This window comes from Monodon monoceros, unplaced genomic scaffold (assembly GCF_005190385.1).
Source record: "Monodon monoceros isolate NGI ecotype Baffin Bay Population unplaced genomic scaffold, NGI_Narwhal_1 Super_Scaffold_4, whole genome shotgun sequence".
Taxonomy (NCBI): Eukaryota; Metazoa; Chordata; class Mammalia; order Artiodactyla; family Monodontidae; genus Monodon; species Monodon monoceros.
Window position 1 is genome coordinate 51,160,380 of NW_021703781.1, and position 17,446 is coordinate 51,177,825.

At 43.8% G+C, this 17,446-nt stretch overlaps 1 protein-coding gene across 2 annotated transcripts in view; it reads right to left on the reverse strand.

Moving 5' to 3' along the window:
• Positions 1-16,536, reverse strand: part of BLNK (B cell linker) — an 81,377-nt gene extending 64,841 nt beyond the window's left edge. For both annotated transcript variants that reach the window (XM_029245502.1, XM_029245503.1), the window contains exon 1: positions 16,299-16,536. In XM_029245502.1, the coding sequence (XP_029101335.1) occupies positions 16,299-16,345 (47 nt within the window). In that variant the 5' untranslated portion in view covers positions 16,346-16,536. The remainder of the gene's footprint in view (positions 1-16,298) is intronic.
• Between the last annotated feature and the right edge of the window lie 910 nt (positions 16,537-17,446).

Here is a 17,446-nt window from a genome sequence, read left to right on the forward strand (position 1 = left end):
TCCTTCTTCCCCCCCCCCCCCCAACACACACATCTTAACCTCAAGCCCAGTTCTGGAGTTTCATCCTTTCAGTATGCACGGGGCTGATCCTTCTCCTGCAGCCAAGATCCACGCCTACAGCTGCCCCTTTGCACCAGGAAAAAGCTGCCTCTGCCAGTGTACCTCTCCAATCCATGCTCTGAAGCTTTGTCAGGGCCTATTCAGCTAATGTTTCTAAAACCCAGCTTTCACCAGGCCACTCCCTCCTCAAGGGCCTGCAGCACCCCAATGTCTATTGAATCAAGCCTGGCTTTTTGTTACTCTTGGCTGAGAGTTACTCAGTCTCACCCTGAGTTCCCAGAACTGCAAGGGTGACTGCCTGTGAATTATCTACACCTACTTGGTTGGGTACCCTTAGGACATCTCCCTGTGCTCTCCTCACAACTGGCCTGTTATCTCCAACTTATATGTTTCTTAGATCAAATCGGAGTAGAAATATCTCTAATATTGTCTTTGGTATATGGAGAGGCAAAGAGAATATCCAGTCTCTTAACTACTTCATGCTATGAACGGATTTTTTTAAATGTAACTCTCATCACTAGGTCTGCTGATTCTTTAGCTGACTTCCTCCTTTTACAGGAGTTTAAATGATCTCATTATTGACTCTGGATTTCCTTTTTAAGGTGCTACTAATCATTTTATGGTATATTTTATTTTTGTTATTAAATTTAACAAGTAATTAAATAATCTGGTGTTCTTGGATCTTCAGGCTTGAAATTTCCAAGCTTTTTTTTTTTTTTTTAACTTTTTCTCTCTCTCACTGACTACTCATCTCCTCTCACCAGTTACATCAATTCATCTTTAGATGCATCTTACCCATCTCTGTACCCTCCTGTCCACTCCTTCAGCTACAGCCATTGTGACCTCATGAATGATGGACAATGCCAGTGGTCCCTCATCTTTTGTTTTTAACTTTTTATTTTATATTGGAGTATAGTTGATTAACAAGTTGTGCTAGTTTCAGGTGTACAGCAAAGCGACTCAGTTATACATACATATGTATCCACTCCTTTTCAAATTCTCCTCCCATTCAGGTCGCCACATAACACTGAGCAGAGTTCCCTGTGCCATACAGTAGGTCCCCGCTGGTCATCCACTTTAAATACAGCAGTGTGTACATGTCAATCCCAAACCCCCTAACTATTCCCCCCCCACCCCCCGCTTCCCTCTCGGCAACCACAAGTTCGCTCTCCAAGTCTATGAGTCTGCTTCTGTTTTGTAAATAAGTTCATTTGTATCATTTTTCTTTAGATTCCTCATATAAGCGATATCATACAATATTTCTCTCTCTCTCTGTCTGACTTACTTCACTCAGTATGACAATCTTTAGGTCCATCCATGTTGCTGCAAATGGCATTACTTCATTCTTTTTTTAAAATAAATTTATTTATTTATTTGTTATTTATTTTTGGCTGTGTTGGGTCTTCGTTGCTGCGCATGGGCTTTCTCTAGTTGCGGCAAGCAGGGGCTACTCTTCATTGCGGTGCGTGGGCTTCTCATTGCAATGGCTTCTCTTGTTGCAGAGCACAGGCTCTAGAGTGCAGGCAGTAGTTGTGGCGCGCGGGCTTAGTCGCTCTGCAGCATGTGGAATCTTCCCGGGCCAGAGACTGAACGTGTCCCATGCATTGGCAGGCAGATTCTTAACCACTGCACCACCAGGGAAGCCCTATTTCATTCTTTTTATGGCTGAGTAATATTCCATTGCATATATGTACCACATCTTCTTTATTCATTCCTCTGTGGTCCCCCATCTTGTCTCCCTACCTTCAGTCTCTCCCCTTCCCCATGTTCATTTTCTTAAATTGCTTTTATCATGTCATTCCACTCATGAATAATCTTTGATGTCTCCCTGTTGCTTGCAGGATAAGGTAAAAACTCATTAGCTTGGCATTCAAAGGCCTTCAAAATTTGGACACCAAACATTTTAGACATAATTAACCCACTGTTATGAACACACAATTGTTCCCATTCCATCCCACCAGCCCACGGCCCAGCTCAAGTCATCCCTTTCCCCTTACAGATCATTTCTTGATCTGTACACAGGAAAGGCACAGGAAGGGAGGCCACTTAAGGAAAGAGCACTGGATTGAGAGTCTAGAGATGCAGGTTCTACTCTAATCTCTGAAGCTTCCTGGCTGTGCAAATCTGAGCAATTCTTGTCACACTTAATGCTTCATTTTCTCCCGTAAAATGAGAAGGCTGGATTACACGGACATTCAAGTCTTTCGCAGCTCTAAATTATATTTCTATATATCCTGAATTCATAGCACTCACGTAGTACTTAGTCATTTAATCTCCAGTGCTATAGCAATTTTTGAATTATGATTTGGTTCACATGACATCTTTTGTATTTTATATCTTAAACTGTTTTTTTGTCCTAAACTGAAAATAGTTTTTTTGTTCAGTTTATGAAAGTAATACAGCTAATTTTTTAAAATTCATGTGATACAGATAGATAACAAGTGAAAACTACTCATAATTCTTTGCTGGGAACAGGGAAGATCAGAGAGCTGTAAGAATCCTAAAAAGGGAGTGGTTGCTTTGAGGTTTTAAGATGAAGTGACCTGAGAGCTGGGTCTTGATGGGAAAATAAAAATTCACCAGGCAGAAGAGTGAGGAACAGCAGCTAGGTAGTGGGAACAGCAACTACAAAGGCTCAGAGGAAATTGTCTGAGATGTTTGGGGTCTAGTGAGAAGCTGAGAGTGCCAGGAATTGGGGGTATGGGGGCAAGGTGCCGTCAAAGCTGAGGCTGGGTTGGGGGGATACAGGGAGTCAAGGACCTTGTTAGTCAGGCCAAGGAGATGGGGTTTATGGGCAACAGGAAGCCTTTGGAAACCTTTACTCAGAGGAGTGTCATGATTAGGGTGGAAGAATGGAGGAGGGCCTAGGCATGGTGACACTGGTGGCTCAGAGACCAGTAGGAAGGCAACTCTGCTGGGCCCTGGCCTAAGCCCACAGCAGTGGGATCCCCAAAATAGTGGGGTAACACTAGGAGTGGCCTTCAGGGCCTCAGCTGGGCAGAAGAGAGAATTGATGGCCGCAAGGCCAACAGTTCTCACAGAGGACTGTGCTGGAACACAGTGCCGTGTCAGTAGCCCTGGTCCTGTCTTCATTTAAAAGGTCAATATTTTGTTCATCATGGAATTTTTTGCATTAATTTTGATTTTTAAAATATTACATGAAAATATTATTTCTTGATTTACTGACTTGGGGGCCTCCCCCTTAAAGTTTAATATTATTATTTGTTTTATATAAGACATGTATTTGGCTTATTTACTCCACAAACATTCAGTGAGTGAAGACTGAGTAGGGCATGTGTGGATCCAGAGCTACCCTGAACACAAACCCTGTGTCTGGTAATGCAGGAGGAAGGTCCCTTCTGCCACCATATCACATGACAGAAGCCTATGACTTATATCAGACCAGAGGACAGAGAGAGGCAGATGGGTGGGGGGTAGGAATTCTCTGATTCACACAAAATATCTTCCTTTTGGATAACTTCCATCTCAAAACTGAAGTCTGGCTACCAACCGTCATTTTGAAACAGAATGCCACTTTTTAGTGAGTATTCTGTTTTTTGCATGCAGCAGACCTTGTCCTCCTCCATCCTTTCCACAGCCTCTTCTAGCCCTGGCCTGGCTTCCTCATGCCCCATTTCCTCCAGGCCAGCCTTTCTGTGGTATTATTGGTGTTATATTTAGATTTGCAAATTCAGCAACCAAAGCTGCTTCCTTCTGGAGAGCGAGTCCACAGTGAAGCTGGGACAGAAGTTTTGGCAAGTCCTTTCCATCCTGTGATAACCTGAGAAGCCTCCCAAGAGTGAGGTAGCTCCCCCAGCCCCATTCACAGATGCAGATACAAGGCCCAGGAGGTCACCGGGCTGGTCTCAGACCACGCAGCTCTGAAATCCCAACTCCTAGTTTTGCCTGTTATCAAGGTAGTCACAGAAGTTTGGTGGTGAGAGAGACTTTAGGAATATCCTGGGTCAGCCTCCTACTGGAAGGGAGGACACTAAATTCCAGAGACATTTTCCCATTGCACCAAGATCAATTATTGAGGATTCCCCCAGCTCTTTCCCTCACACCCTGCTCCTTCCCTTTCCACACATGGTCCGAGTCTCCTTCTAGAGGAGCAGCTTTTCCATGGCAGGGATGTGCCTTCCAAATTCTCATACCATAGCCGAGAGCCATGGTTACAGTCCAAGCCCAGTGAGCCAGGCTAGTTGTCAGTTGGATAATCAATGGCGACAACAGTGAACGCCAGCACTCACTGAGCATGTGTTATGTGCCAGGTACTTCGCATGCTTATCTCATTTAACCCTCACAACCGTGTGAGGTAGGTCTTATTATTATCCCCATTTAAAAAAGTGTGATCAAAAAATAACCACACAACATTAAATTTATGATCGTAACCAATTTTAAGTGTACAGTCAGTAGTGTATTCACATACGCATTGTATGTTCACACTGTTGTGATTATCCTAATTTTTATAGTGAGAAAATATTTGCCCAGAGAAGTAATTTGCCCCAGGTCCTACATGTAATAAACAACAGAGCTGGCATTCAAAATCGGGCCGTCTGACTCCAGAACCCGTGCTCTCAATCACCCCTGGATGACATGTGCTGACTTGTCTCTGCTTGGGCCGCTCACCAGGGTGGATGACCAGCTTCACCACGTGCCTCTTTGGGCACCTTCCTCTCCGTCCCTGGGGAAGGCATCCAATCCCTCTACCAGCCAAGTGGATTTTACAGGGAACACATGTGCCCCCACTGCCCTGCCACTAGTCCCCAAGGTCAGACTTGTTGCTAGATAGTTGCATGGTCTCTTAGGGGCCTGTTTCAGTCTTTAGGGAGGGGCAGAGAAAAAAGAGGAAGGGACAGATGGCAGGAAAAGGTGGAAAGAGAGGGCAGGGCACGCAGGCGGCAGGAAGGAATGTGGCAGGGGCTCTCTGGGTCCGGAACAGGCTTACAAGCAGAGTGGCTGAGCTCAGCTGCAAGGAGACCTGGGTAGCTATCCCTGTGTGCCCTTCTTATCACCCTAGTCAGAAAGGCCACCTAAGAGTCCTGGAGTAGGGGCACGTGTGCACCTTGCACGTGAGCATCTCGCAGCCTGGGTTGTCTTACTAACCACCTATTAACCAGAGAAAGTAATTTTCAAGTTCCTGCAGACACTCCACCATTTCCTTCTTTTTTTCCCACTGAGATCTGCAAATATTTTGTGGTAGTCTTTGGCATATCTAGATTGCTGATCTCGGTTATAAGCAGACCGAAATTGGGCTGACTTGGCATAACCAGGACCAAGGATGATCCTACTAATACCCTGATTCTTTTCCAAAAAACTCCTGGCACACTCTACCCTATCAGAGGCAGTGAGGCTTGGGCCACACCGCTCTGACACTGATGAGATGACAGGAAACTAGGTTATACTAGCTGTAAAAATTTCTTAGAAGATTTGCCCCTTGATGGAACAGCAGAAATTGTCAGGCTCTCCCCCTCCCAGGTTTTAGGGGTCTGTAGGGATGCACCACTTTCCTTCCTCTTGCTGGTGCTTGCTCTCACTCACCCACACAGGGAGGGGCTGGGATAGAGGGAAGCTTCTTCCTAAAATATGTGAAAGCAGGTTGTGAAAAGCAGAAACGTTAAGGGAGGCTCATGGGTTTGGAAGAACCCGCAGAGGTCCTGTTATTTAATCCTGTACTGGGCTCTGATTTTTTTTTTAAGCCTATTTTTTAAAATATAAATTTATTTATTTTTGGCTGCTTTGGGTCTTCGTTGCTGCGCACGGGCTTTCTCTAGTTGCTGAGAGCGGGGCCTACTCTTCGCTGTGGTGTGTGGGTTTCTCATTGCGGTGGCTTCTTTTGTTGCGGAGCACAGGCTCTAGGTGCGCGGGCTTCAGTAGTTGTGGTGCGCAGGCTCAGTAGTTGTCGCTTATGGGCTCTAGAGCGCAGGCTCAGTAGTCGTGGCGCACGGGCTTAGTTGCTCCACGGCATGTGGGATCTTCCCGGACCAGGGCTCGAACCCATGTCCCCTGCATTGGCAGGTGGATTCTTATCCACTGTGCCACCAGGGAAGTCCCTAGGCTCTGATTTGCTTCTTGTTCTAACTAGGTGCTGGTAGCAGGAATTTTGTGATGTTTACAGTTTTTCCTCTAACAGCATGAAAATTATTGTGTGAAACTGATGATTCTCAAATTTGTAAGACTCAAGGATAAATAAGTAACTCTAATCATTTTCATAAAATTCTGAAAATATAATCCTATGTAATTCTAGAAAAGGAATATGTTTTAAGAATTTGAGCGTGTTCTTTAAAAAATTAGCCTTAATGTAGAAAAAACATGAGCCTTGGCTGTGTCTACATGGTACACCCACTTGTCTGGGCATTCATTTCTATAGCTAAAAGCAAAGATATTTTCAGGGAGTAAAGAGAGATTTTGCAGAATGGTATTGCCGATACATTGAAAAAATTTGACTGAAGCTCATTTCTTTGGGATCTTAGTGAAAAAAAGATATTGGGCAATATCACGTGTAGGGATTGAAGTGGAAGGAAGCATTGACATTCTTAAATGTTTACCATCCAGAAACATTTATCGATAATACATTTTTTATTTTTTGGGGCACACCGCGCGGCTCGCGAGATCTTAGTTCTCCAACCAGGGATCTAACCCGGGCGCACGATAGAGAAAGCCCTGAGTCCTAAACACTGGACCGCCAGGGAATTCCCCAGTTAATACATCTTTTTTAAAAAAACAGCTTTGATACAGTATCTAATTGGTCGAACAAAAATATGATCATGGATCCTCATAATATTTTATGGTAAATATGGAAAATAATTTCATTATCAAAAATTCATCATTCCACCATTTCAAAGTGTTCAATTCAGTGGCATTTAGTAAATTCACAGTGCTGTGCAATCACCACCACTAACTAGTTGTAGAACAGTTCCTCACCCCAAGTAGTCATTAACAATTTTAAAGCGGATTTTTTTTTTCCAATTTACTTTTGAGGCACATGAATAACTTTTGTTTTAGTCATGTTAAGAGTTGTTTTCAGCATTGATCAGGTGAATTTGACCAGTCATCTGGGATTGGTTGGGCAACTGAAATAATCTGTAAAGGTGGTGATGACATGAAATCAAAAGGTTTTCAGTTGTAAAAAGCAGACTTTGACCCTGAACAGGCTGTAAAGACAATTCAAAAGGCAAAATAGTTACATATATGTAGAGGGCCCAGTTTTCCAGTGATGTGGTATTACATTTGCCATTCTCCTTTTTGAAAGTATATTTCTCATGTTTGTATTTGATTCTACTGTAGTTATTTGCACTAAAATGACTGTTTCCTTCCTGTCCAGGATTAGGTATGGTCATTAATATGTCAAACATGCTTAAAAGGTACTCTTCACCCTGCAGTTTTTGCACTTTGAACCAAGTGAAGTTGTAAAGTAAACAGCAACAACATAGTCAATGGGGGAGGGCATTTCTTTCTACCTTTGAGCTCAACTCTCTAATCCTCTGGTCCAAGCAACTTCAGTCACAGCCTCCCTGCTGGGAACTCCCTTTACTTAGGTGTGGTCTCCCTCCTCTGACCTTCCCCTCCTTCTTATCACCACTTTCCTGAACAATGTCCCCTTCTTTCAACTAACAACCATAGACTGAGCCACCTCTGTGCTGGAGACAGAAGAGCACAGCTCTCTGTCCCCACGGTCTGAGCTGTTAGACTCCCACTTGGGTGTTAGTGACGGCTAAGGCTTAATGCCTTAACCTATTACACATAGTGATGTTTAAGTTTGAACCAGGACTCTGAGACACGCCTTATCCCAGGAGGATGTCTCTCTAATGACACAACTGGGGCAACAGGAGAGCCCAGGCCAGGAGGGACTTGTGCAGAGGGGACATTGACTGAACTTTTACTCTCTATTTAATATGTTTACTGTTAGAACACCCTTATTATATTATATATTATTATTTCCATTTTCCAGGTGAAAAGCTGAGGCTAAAAAGGATTAAGTAACCTTCTCAAAGACCAAGAACAAGGGAGTACAGAGCAAGTATTCAAACCTAGGTCTGCCTGGTTCCAAATTTCAGCAAAAAACACCTTTCTGGGGCACTTCTTAAATTATACAACATGGTCCTGTATGCTTAGTCTACACATAAGACCAACTCTGCTCTTTTTAATTATAACTCACTCTCAGATTCCATGAACGATTGTGGGAGCATTCTTTGAAAAATATATAGTCTCAGTAGGGTACCAAACATGACTGAGTCAGTGTGAAATTCAAGTTTGGACCTGGAAACATGTAATAGCATGAAATACTGACAGTAATATTCTGTAGGGCCTCACTGGAGTTTCTGACTAGTAAATTAGCTGCTTTTTAGTTAAACAAAAAATAAGTCTCGGAAAAATACAGAACACAGACTAAGCTAGAATGTTTTACTGGCCAGTAAATAACACAGGAAAAAAAAAGGAAGGCGTGGCCTGCTGTTCCTCCCTCCTCCTAGGCAAACATGGAGGTGTAGTTCTAGACTAGGCCTTTCTGGTGTGAGCTTGGATAAGTGACTTCACCTCTCTGGGCCTCTTACCTGAGGGACTAGAGAGATGGCCGCTCCATCTTACTTGCCCTGTAAACCTTTCTCATTTGGGGGCTGGGGAGAGGAAAGGAGGAGGCTTCTCCACTGATGCTTGCGTCCTGACACATTGCAGGGAGAGCTGTCTCAGCCGAGGGGGCTCACGGAACTTGTGGCCAGCACTGGCTACCTAATTTCTGGGGCTCAGTGTAAAATGAAAATGCAGGGCTACTAGTTCAAAATTATTGAGAATCTTAAGACTGCAACAGCAGACATTAAACCAAGCATGGGGCCCTGTGAGACTGCACAGCACAGGCCCAGGAAACTTGGTGGCCTCTGCTGTGTATTCCCTACACTGTGGGGAGGGTTGAAACCTGGAGGAGATCTGGGGCCCCCAGCTAGCCTGCTGGGAGGCAGAGACGCCCCCGGGATAACGAGCTCCTTTTTCGGGAAAGTGGCCAACAGGGAAGCACCGCTCATCAAGGACATGCAATACATCCCTTAAGCTGGCTTCCATGCCTTGCTGTGGAAATGAGCATTGAAACAAGCCATGCTGGACTGAGGGACTACGGCCTGTTTGGGGGCCTAGACCATGATGCTGTAAAAGGGTTGTGAAAACACCTGAGTGGAAAATCAGCCTGCAGATATAGCTGCTGATGGATGACCTTTCGGAAGGGAGGTGAGACAGGACAGGTAGGAGAAGGCGGGTCAAACAACGAGGAGCTGGAGGGAGGAGTTGTTGGGAGCAGACAGTCCTCAGCTGTGGAGCGAGGTACAGGCGTGGGAAGGAAGACAAGCTTGCCCACTGAGGGACGCAGAACTGGGAATGGGAGCACATGAGCCAGCAAGAGGCTCAGCCCACAGCAGGAGGTGTGCTTCTCTGAGGGAGGGTTTCCACCGCAGACCAGGGGACCTGTGCTCCAACATCAGAGCCCGGCACAAAAGCTGCTTCGCTACAGCGTGCTGGGGAGCCTTGAGGTCAGTGGGACCTAGCGGACAGTTAGCTGGAGCACGCTTCAGGGTTCACGGCTCCCTTGATCTGGAGGCAGGACTTGGATGGGGGCTGGAATTCCACCCAATCTGCAGGGGGTCCCATTTCTGGAGCCACAGGTGTGCCATCCTCTTAACCTCTAATTGTGTGCTTGGTCTCTGGAGGCTTAAGAAGCTGAGCAGGTACGTGGAATGAGAAAACTAAAGCTGTTTCTGAGAGCTTAGACCTCAACACCTAAGGGAGCAAATAGAGAGGTGCAGGGTCACCTTAAAGAAGCAGAATGGTCCCAGATCAGTGAGATTTAAGGGGACCTGATGGATCCAAATCACAAAGCAAGAGACACAATGTGTCTGATGGGGAGGCAGCGGCAGCCCCTGTGACCACTAACCTACAGAATCGGAGTCTGACTGACTTTTTATCCTAACTCTAGTGGTGTCCACTCAAGTTGCCCAGTCTACTTAGAGAGGTAGAAACATACTATTCTAAGGCGACATGATGTCTGGAAGTCTTTTCCTGCTCTCACTTCTCTACCCAGGAGAGAACAACTTATGCTTCAGTGGTGCATGGAGTTCCTGGAATCTAGTTTTGTTTGACACTAAAAATTCTTTTTTTCAAAAACAACTCATTGAAATATAGGCTCAAGCACTTCTGAACTTTCCCCTTGGCAACCCCTGACCCAAATCATCCCAGACAGAGGAAAATCAGTCCAGCAAGCAGAGGCCACATCAATTGCAAAGATATGTATTATAAATACATACTGTCACTATAAGCACATGCAAGTGAATCTGTGCTTCTTGCTCTACACAGAATTCATTCCACTTGGTCTGGATCAGAGTTTCCCAAATGCAGCACTATTGACATTTTGGGCCAGATAATACTTTGCTGTAAGGATTGCTCTGCACAGTTCAGGGTGTTTAGCAGCACCCCGGCATCTACCTACGAGGTGCGAGCAGCACCCCCTCCCCAAGTGGGATAGTCAAATGTCCCCTGGAGGGCAAAATTGTCCCTGGTGGAGAACCACTGATCTAAATGATGCAGCTATGTCTTGGGGGAGGGCAGAAGGAGATAACTTCTATGGGGTTTATTAAAAAGCCAAAGAAAGCCATCCAGTGTTTCAATATCTCTACAACAAGCTATTATTTAATTTCTTTTTTTTCTTATTCATGTTTTCTTTAACAAGCCTAGATTCCTTCATGTCATTGCATGAGGGCAATAGTAAGATCCTCTTTGAAAATGCACCAAATAAGTAAATTCTCCGCAGAACAGATGAGGTTAATCTGGGGGAAACCAAGAGACTGTAAAGGTGTGCCTAAAGCATCTGGTACCAGCCCAACCTCCTCCCATCCAGTGACGTGAGAGGCAGGGCTACAATGTAACTGTGGTTCAGTTCTTGGAAACCGAATTAATTGCATCATAGCCACTTTGGGGACAGGTTGCATGAAGAGGGAGGAATTGTTCAGCCACAGCACATATTGTTCAGGTGATTATTGGATCCAGAAGAGAGGGTGCCTTGAATATGTGGACTCTGGTTTAGCATTTTCCTGGCAGACCCATGCCCAGAGTGGATGAGAAAGAGTGCCTTGAGTTTTCCTAGGTGATGATCCTGAAATCCACAAACACTAAGCAAATTTCTAAAGTGGCTCACATGTAGCTTGCCCATGAGAAGAGAGAGACCTTGTCTGAGAATCGCATCCATTGGTACAACACGATATAGCCTAGTTGTGCAGGTTCTCAGCTGACATAAGGCAGGTAGGCAGTGTGGGGAGAATGGGAAACCATACTTCCTGGGAAGTCTATCTTATCTCTACCATTAGATGCTGTGCCTCCTCTTGCCCTCCCACCTCAGCACTGGCCTCTGATCTAAACTTATAAAAGAATGAGAAGAGAGATGCCCGAGATACACTTGTATTCAGGATGTGCTCTATCCACCCACCGTGAGCCCCTGGGCAGCTTCCTGCTCTGCTTGCTCTCCAGGTAAAGGGGGTTGGATCTTCTACCATGAGTAGGAAGAGAGAGAACAAATGGTCACTCATGAAGGGTGGGTTAAAGTACTGATTGTTGTGTTTACTTTTTATTTACTTGTTATACTGACCATGTGACAAATATTCTGGGCACTTTAGCCCATGTCTTCACAACAAGCCTGTGAGGAAGGCATCTCTAGTTTTATTTGACAGTTGAGGAAACTGAGGCTTAGAGAAGTTGAGTGATTTCATCAGGACCCATAGCTCGTAATTGGCAATTGGAATCCTGACCTTTTGGGTACCAATTGCTTTGTCCTTCTAAATACATCATAGCTACCTTCTAGATGATGCATCTGGATGCTGTCTAGATGAACCCTCTGTTCCCAGTGTTCTGAGTTGGGCAGTTTTCAAAAACTTTGTAAGAAAAGAGTTTGAAAATATTTTGAAAACTATCTCAAACAAGTTGATAATTCCATCAGGAAATATTTCCTGAGGGTCATGGGATGAAATGGTAGCCTTAGAGGATGTAACATTTCAGGCATGGTCTTCATGGCTAAAGGATCACACAGCATCAGAGCTGAGAGGGACTTTGAGAATTGTCAGATCCAAACTCCTCATTTTGTAGCTGGGAGACACAGGGTGATGAGGACCTAACCAGGATGGTGTGGTAGAAAAGGGAAGAAAAGGGCATACGTGGAAGCATCATGAAAGAAAGACTAGAGGTTGTGTTAGGTGAGTGGAGGTACAGAGGAAAGGATGCATCAGACTTAGAGTTGATGATGACGCCATTGACAGAAACAGGGAGGACCAGAGAGGGATCTAGTGGCAGAAAGGTGAAAAGAAGATAAACCTGTTTCTGAAGAATTGAACTTGAAAAGTCAAGTAACTGGAAATGCCAATTGAGGATTCCAAGACCTGAGAAGAAAAATCATGTCCCAGGATCTGTCAAATAGGATCTCCAAGTGAGAGCCCTAGCCGTGAGACCCAGACACCCATGGCAGGGCTCTGTCATGCTCAACAGTTTATTAGCCACTTAGATTAGGGCAGAGAAGGGATGTTTGTCACGTCACAGCCCATGCAAAGCTAAATGCCACAGATGTCAGAAGCAACAGGTAAAATAGACAAAATAACTAAAAAGAAGAACTGAAACTGACGTGAAATTTATCAAGGATCAATGTAAAGTACTATGTTTCTGTTCGGAAAATCAATTGCACACCTATAGAATTAATAAGAATAACAATAAGATATTAAATAACCACCACTTTTCAATCCAATAATTACTATGTACCAGGATCACTCTAATCCTTACAACAGCCCTGTGGGATCGGTGCTGTTATTATCGCTATCTTTTCAGCTGAAGTAGCCGGGACCAGGGAATTTTTCCTAAACTCACACATATGTTAGTTTGACTGAAAAATACCATACTCTTCAACCAATAATATAAGGATTAGGGAGACTTGGCTTGACCACACCTGTGTCAAAGACTTTTTCCATTTGTAAAAATAAGTGAGTATGTGTTTGTGGGAGCTACAAAGAAAAATACACACGAACAGAAAATGAGTCATCTGGGAGGTTATTAAAAATATAAAAACGTAAAATTTCCTTTACAAACTAGTTTCACTAACTTGAAAGGAATATAGTCATTGTGGTTCAGGACTGTAAATGTTGAAACGTTTACCTCGGAGTGTAATATTTTTATGAATAGGAATACTTACTGTGGAAGGATTGAGACCCCAGGTCTGAGCTGAGTTTCTGATGATATCATTACCTTATAAAATCCAGGGAAAATCATGGCTAAGAATCAACTAAAAGATCCTGAGAGTTTTTGAATTCCCATTAACAGAGAAACCGACTTCATGTAGTGCCCCAAGGGGAGAAAAAAAGCAAGAATCTGTGCTCACACATTTCTGTGGTCACATACAACTTAACCACTTCGCCTTTCTCAATTCCTCTGCAGTAGAAACTCTCAGGCTGACTACTCAACCCCAGCTGTCCATCTGGGAAGGTCCATCTGGAACCTTCTCTTTCTCCTTCATTTTGAGAATCTTTTTTTTTTTTTTTTTTCCAATCATGCCTGCTCTCTTTTCCTTAGCTGACTCTACTTTCCCTCCCTCCTGGTCACTCCTTCTGCCTCTAGTCTCTTTCCAGCCCTGGGAATACACCCCCTAGATCAGGGTCATCCCTTTTACTCCCCCTTGATGGACACTCACTACCTCTCTGTTTTTTCTGGCTAAGAATTTAAGCAAATTATCATATAAACTTTGATAAACCTAAGAGTATGAACACAGCTCTTCACTTATACTGTCATCTGATGCCAAATAATTACACAGTTGGCAACAATCTGAATTGGTGATAACCTGTCAGGACAGAGGATACAAACCACAGGGATCAAGTATTCATTGACCTATTCCTCGCCATCCCATCTAATTACAGAAAAGATTTTAAATGGTGCTTCAAGTTCACTGTGTTTACAATTTCATTTCTTTGAAAAGTTCCACATCGACAGTGCACATTTTATTAAAACAGGCCAATTCTGTAAAAGCAACTCAGTAACCAAGTAGAAAAAAAAAAGTTACTTTTGCCTGAGCAGATGAATGTAGTATATGATTATCCACAATACGGTTTTGGTTTTCTACCCTCTAATCTAGTGTTGTATGTTGTCTATTGACTGCTCTGTGACAAAGCTGAACTTTGTCCCCGAGGGAAGGATCATAAGGTGATTTAGGTTCTATTGCCTCTCTTTATTTAAATCCCCATCTGGATATCCTGAAAGAGGTTCTAAGACTTAGTATAGGCCTAGGTTATGGAATATCTCTGAAAAGGACCTTCTAAACCCTCTTGCTCATTTGGGAGAAATCTTAATATCCATGCCTTGTTAGTTTCTTTGGCATGTCTTTCCTTTGCTCTCTCTTTTCACTGCTCTGCCCCAAGTCCAGGCCTGCAGCACTAGAGGCTTGGGTTACTTAACCGCCCCTCTTACTGAGCATCCCTGCCTCCAGGTTCCGCCCCCTCCGGTCCATCCTGCCAACCTCCCTTAAGCCCGCTGGCATGACATCTGTAACTGTATAAACCGTTTTCCAGCCCTCCGTGGTTAGAGCCCTCTCTGCCCTTTGTGATCTGGCCCCACCCTACGCATCCAACCTTTTGAGGACTTTCTGGTCCCACAGGCCTATTCTACAGCCTCTGTTGGGCAGAAGACTCTCCTCATCAACCTACAAATGGACCTAGTCAAGTCCAGCTCCCAGCGTCAGCTTCTGTCTTTCCTCCCTCCCAGCACATCAGGCTTTCCCTCCAATTCTCCAACTTCTTTTATCTTACCTGCCTCTCAAAGCCTAGCTCTTTATTTATTTATGTATTTTTATTGAGGTAACATTGGTTTATAACATTATGTACATTTCACTTTTACAACATTATATTTCTACCTCTGTATGTACCATAGTGTGCTCACCACCAAAAATCTAGTTTCCATCCATCACCATACACTTGACCTCCTTTACCCATTTCACCCTCCGCCCCCTGCCTCTTCACTTCTGGTAACCACGACTCCGTTCTCAACATCTACATGTTCGTTTTTATTTGATTTTGTTTGTTCATTTACTTTGACAAAGCTTAGCACTTGAAGCATCTTCTCTGTTAAAACCTCTCCAGCTACTCCAATTCACTTCTTATACTCACTGAGTCACTTACTACTTGCACTGTTTTACCTACCCACCTCCCATGACGGTGTAGCAACGTGAGACCAAGGGCAAGACTGAGGAAGCTTTTTGTCTCCTTATCAACACAGCCTTGAAAGGGCTGACCGCGGCCATGCTGCCTCTTGATTCCAGACCAGCAGTTCGTTTCAAACTATCATTTACCAAGTGCCTACCAGGTATATGACCCATATTCTAACTGTGAAGGGCTGTCCCTCTGCCATTCTCAGACTAATTTCTCTTAAATTCTGTCTCAAAAGCTCTGATTCTCTAGCTCCTTATCATTTCTGATAACTTCCTTGCTACACGTGTCACATCACCCTGTGAAAAACTGAAGTTCAAGTGGTAGCTGAAATATAAAACACTCATTGAACACTTAAAAGTTCCAGTCTCAAAAAGCCATGATGTTGTCACAATGAGACAAAAAGAAAATCTTCAAAATAAAAATTTGGGAAGTCTTTTCTTCTATAAGTCAGAAGAGTTTCTTGATTCTTTCCCCTTGGGACACTTCTGGTTTATTTATTCTTTCTAAGTGGCTTTTTATAGATAATTGTTACACTGACATGAAGACACTGGAAAAACAGATCTAATCTCCCCAAAACACTTGTGACATACAGCCACAAAATAAATGAGATAGTAAAACTACAACGAATACAAATTATTACAACAATCTTTAACATTAAATAGTAATCCACAATGAAATATTTGAGTACTCAGATTAGACCAAACTCTTTTTAGAAAAGCTTGCTGTGTTCAGACTCTCCAAGCTGACCATTGGTAGAGTCTAAGCCCTTGGCTTTTCTTTTTTCTTTTCTCTTCAAAGCTTTACACTTCAATCCATCACTGGCAAAGCCAGCTAGATTAAGCTCACTTGTTCCTACACATTTCTTTAAAAATGCAAGTCCCCTTCCCTATAGCAATTGACATCCCACTGCCTTACAGCTAGCAAAGTATTCCAGGATTTCAGTATTTCTGAGATGCAGTAAGATCACTGAAAAAAAAAAAAAAAAAAAAAAGGAGAAGAAGAATGAAAAGTATTGGATGGCGAAAATCTTACCTCAACTTCTGACTGGCGGGGACAGTTATTTTATTAAGCTTATCCATTCTTTTTGGTAACTATACGAACCACAGATCACTGTCCAGTGGTCACGTCAGCAGTCCCTGGCTGTCCTGGGGAGTAGCATGGTAAGCCTTTGATCTCAAGAGTCCTAGTCACTTGAGTCTGATTTCTGAGACTGCAGGCTGCTGGCAGACACCCCTGCACGAGGAAGAAGTAAAACTTGCTTGAGCACGTAGTCAAGTTTCATGTTTCTACATAGTCATGTGATCTGGGTAGCCAGCCGGCTTGGCTGATCACTCCACGTTGTGTAAACTTTAATAGTGAAACCTATTGGACATGCAAATTGCTTTCCAGCTGCTTTCTTCTGTAACCAGATTTATAATCAGGTCAGGGCAAGCTACTGGCTGGTCACTACTTCCTGTTGTCCTGAACACATAAAGTCCTTGTTTTCAGCAGGTGTCATGCTGTCCCCTTCCTGAGCTCAAGGAAAAGCAGAATAATCAATTCCATCTGAAAATCTCTTTGGGACTTTCTTCTCATTTGCATAAAGTCATGGATAAACTTTTCCACTTAAAGGATCGTTATACGAAAATGGCATTTTTGTATAGTTTCTCCTCACTCCTCTCCCCCAAATGGTTTTAAATAAATATCAAGATGACAGTGACACAGTGGTAACAGTTTACTTTGAGAGTTAGAATTCAGTTTTCCTGAAGATCTGTGTAAAATGGGAAGACAATTCTCTAGGCAAGGTCATTAGGGATAGAGACAGATAGGAGATCTGGAAAAGGGGAGAGGATCTCCATTGTACAGCATGGCCCCTTTATGAGGTTGATGGTGTCAGGAGTTGTGCTGATAGCCAGATGCTTTCAAACAAAATCAAGATGTACTCAAAGGTCAGCTAGGAACAAATTTAACAACCTCCCAACAATGCAGTTCTGACATCAGGCCATCCAGAAGTCCCCTTAAAAGCAGGGTGCCACTCTCCTCACTGCCTTTGTCCCCTCCTGGCCTCATCCACTGCTCACCTTCATCCCCTCACCAGACCTAGTGATGGGCCAGTGAGGAGGGGAAGAGGAGCGGGAGGAAGGTGAGAGGCAGAGATGGATGTAGTAGGTGGATTCCTTTCCTCCTGTACCTCTCCTTTG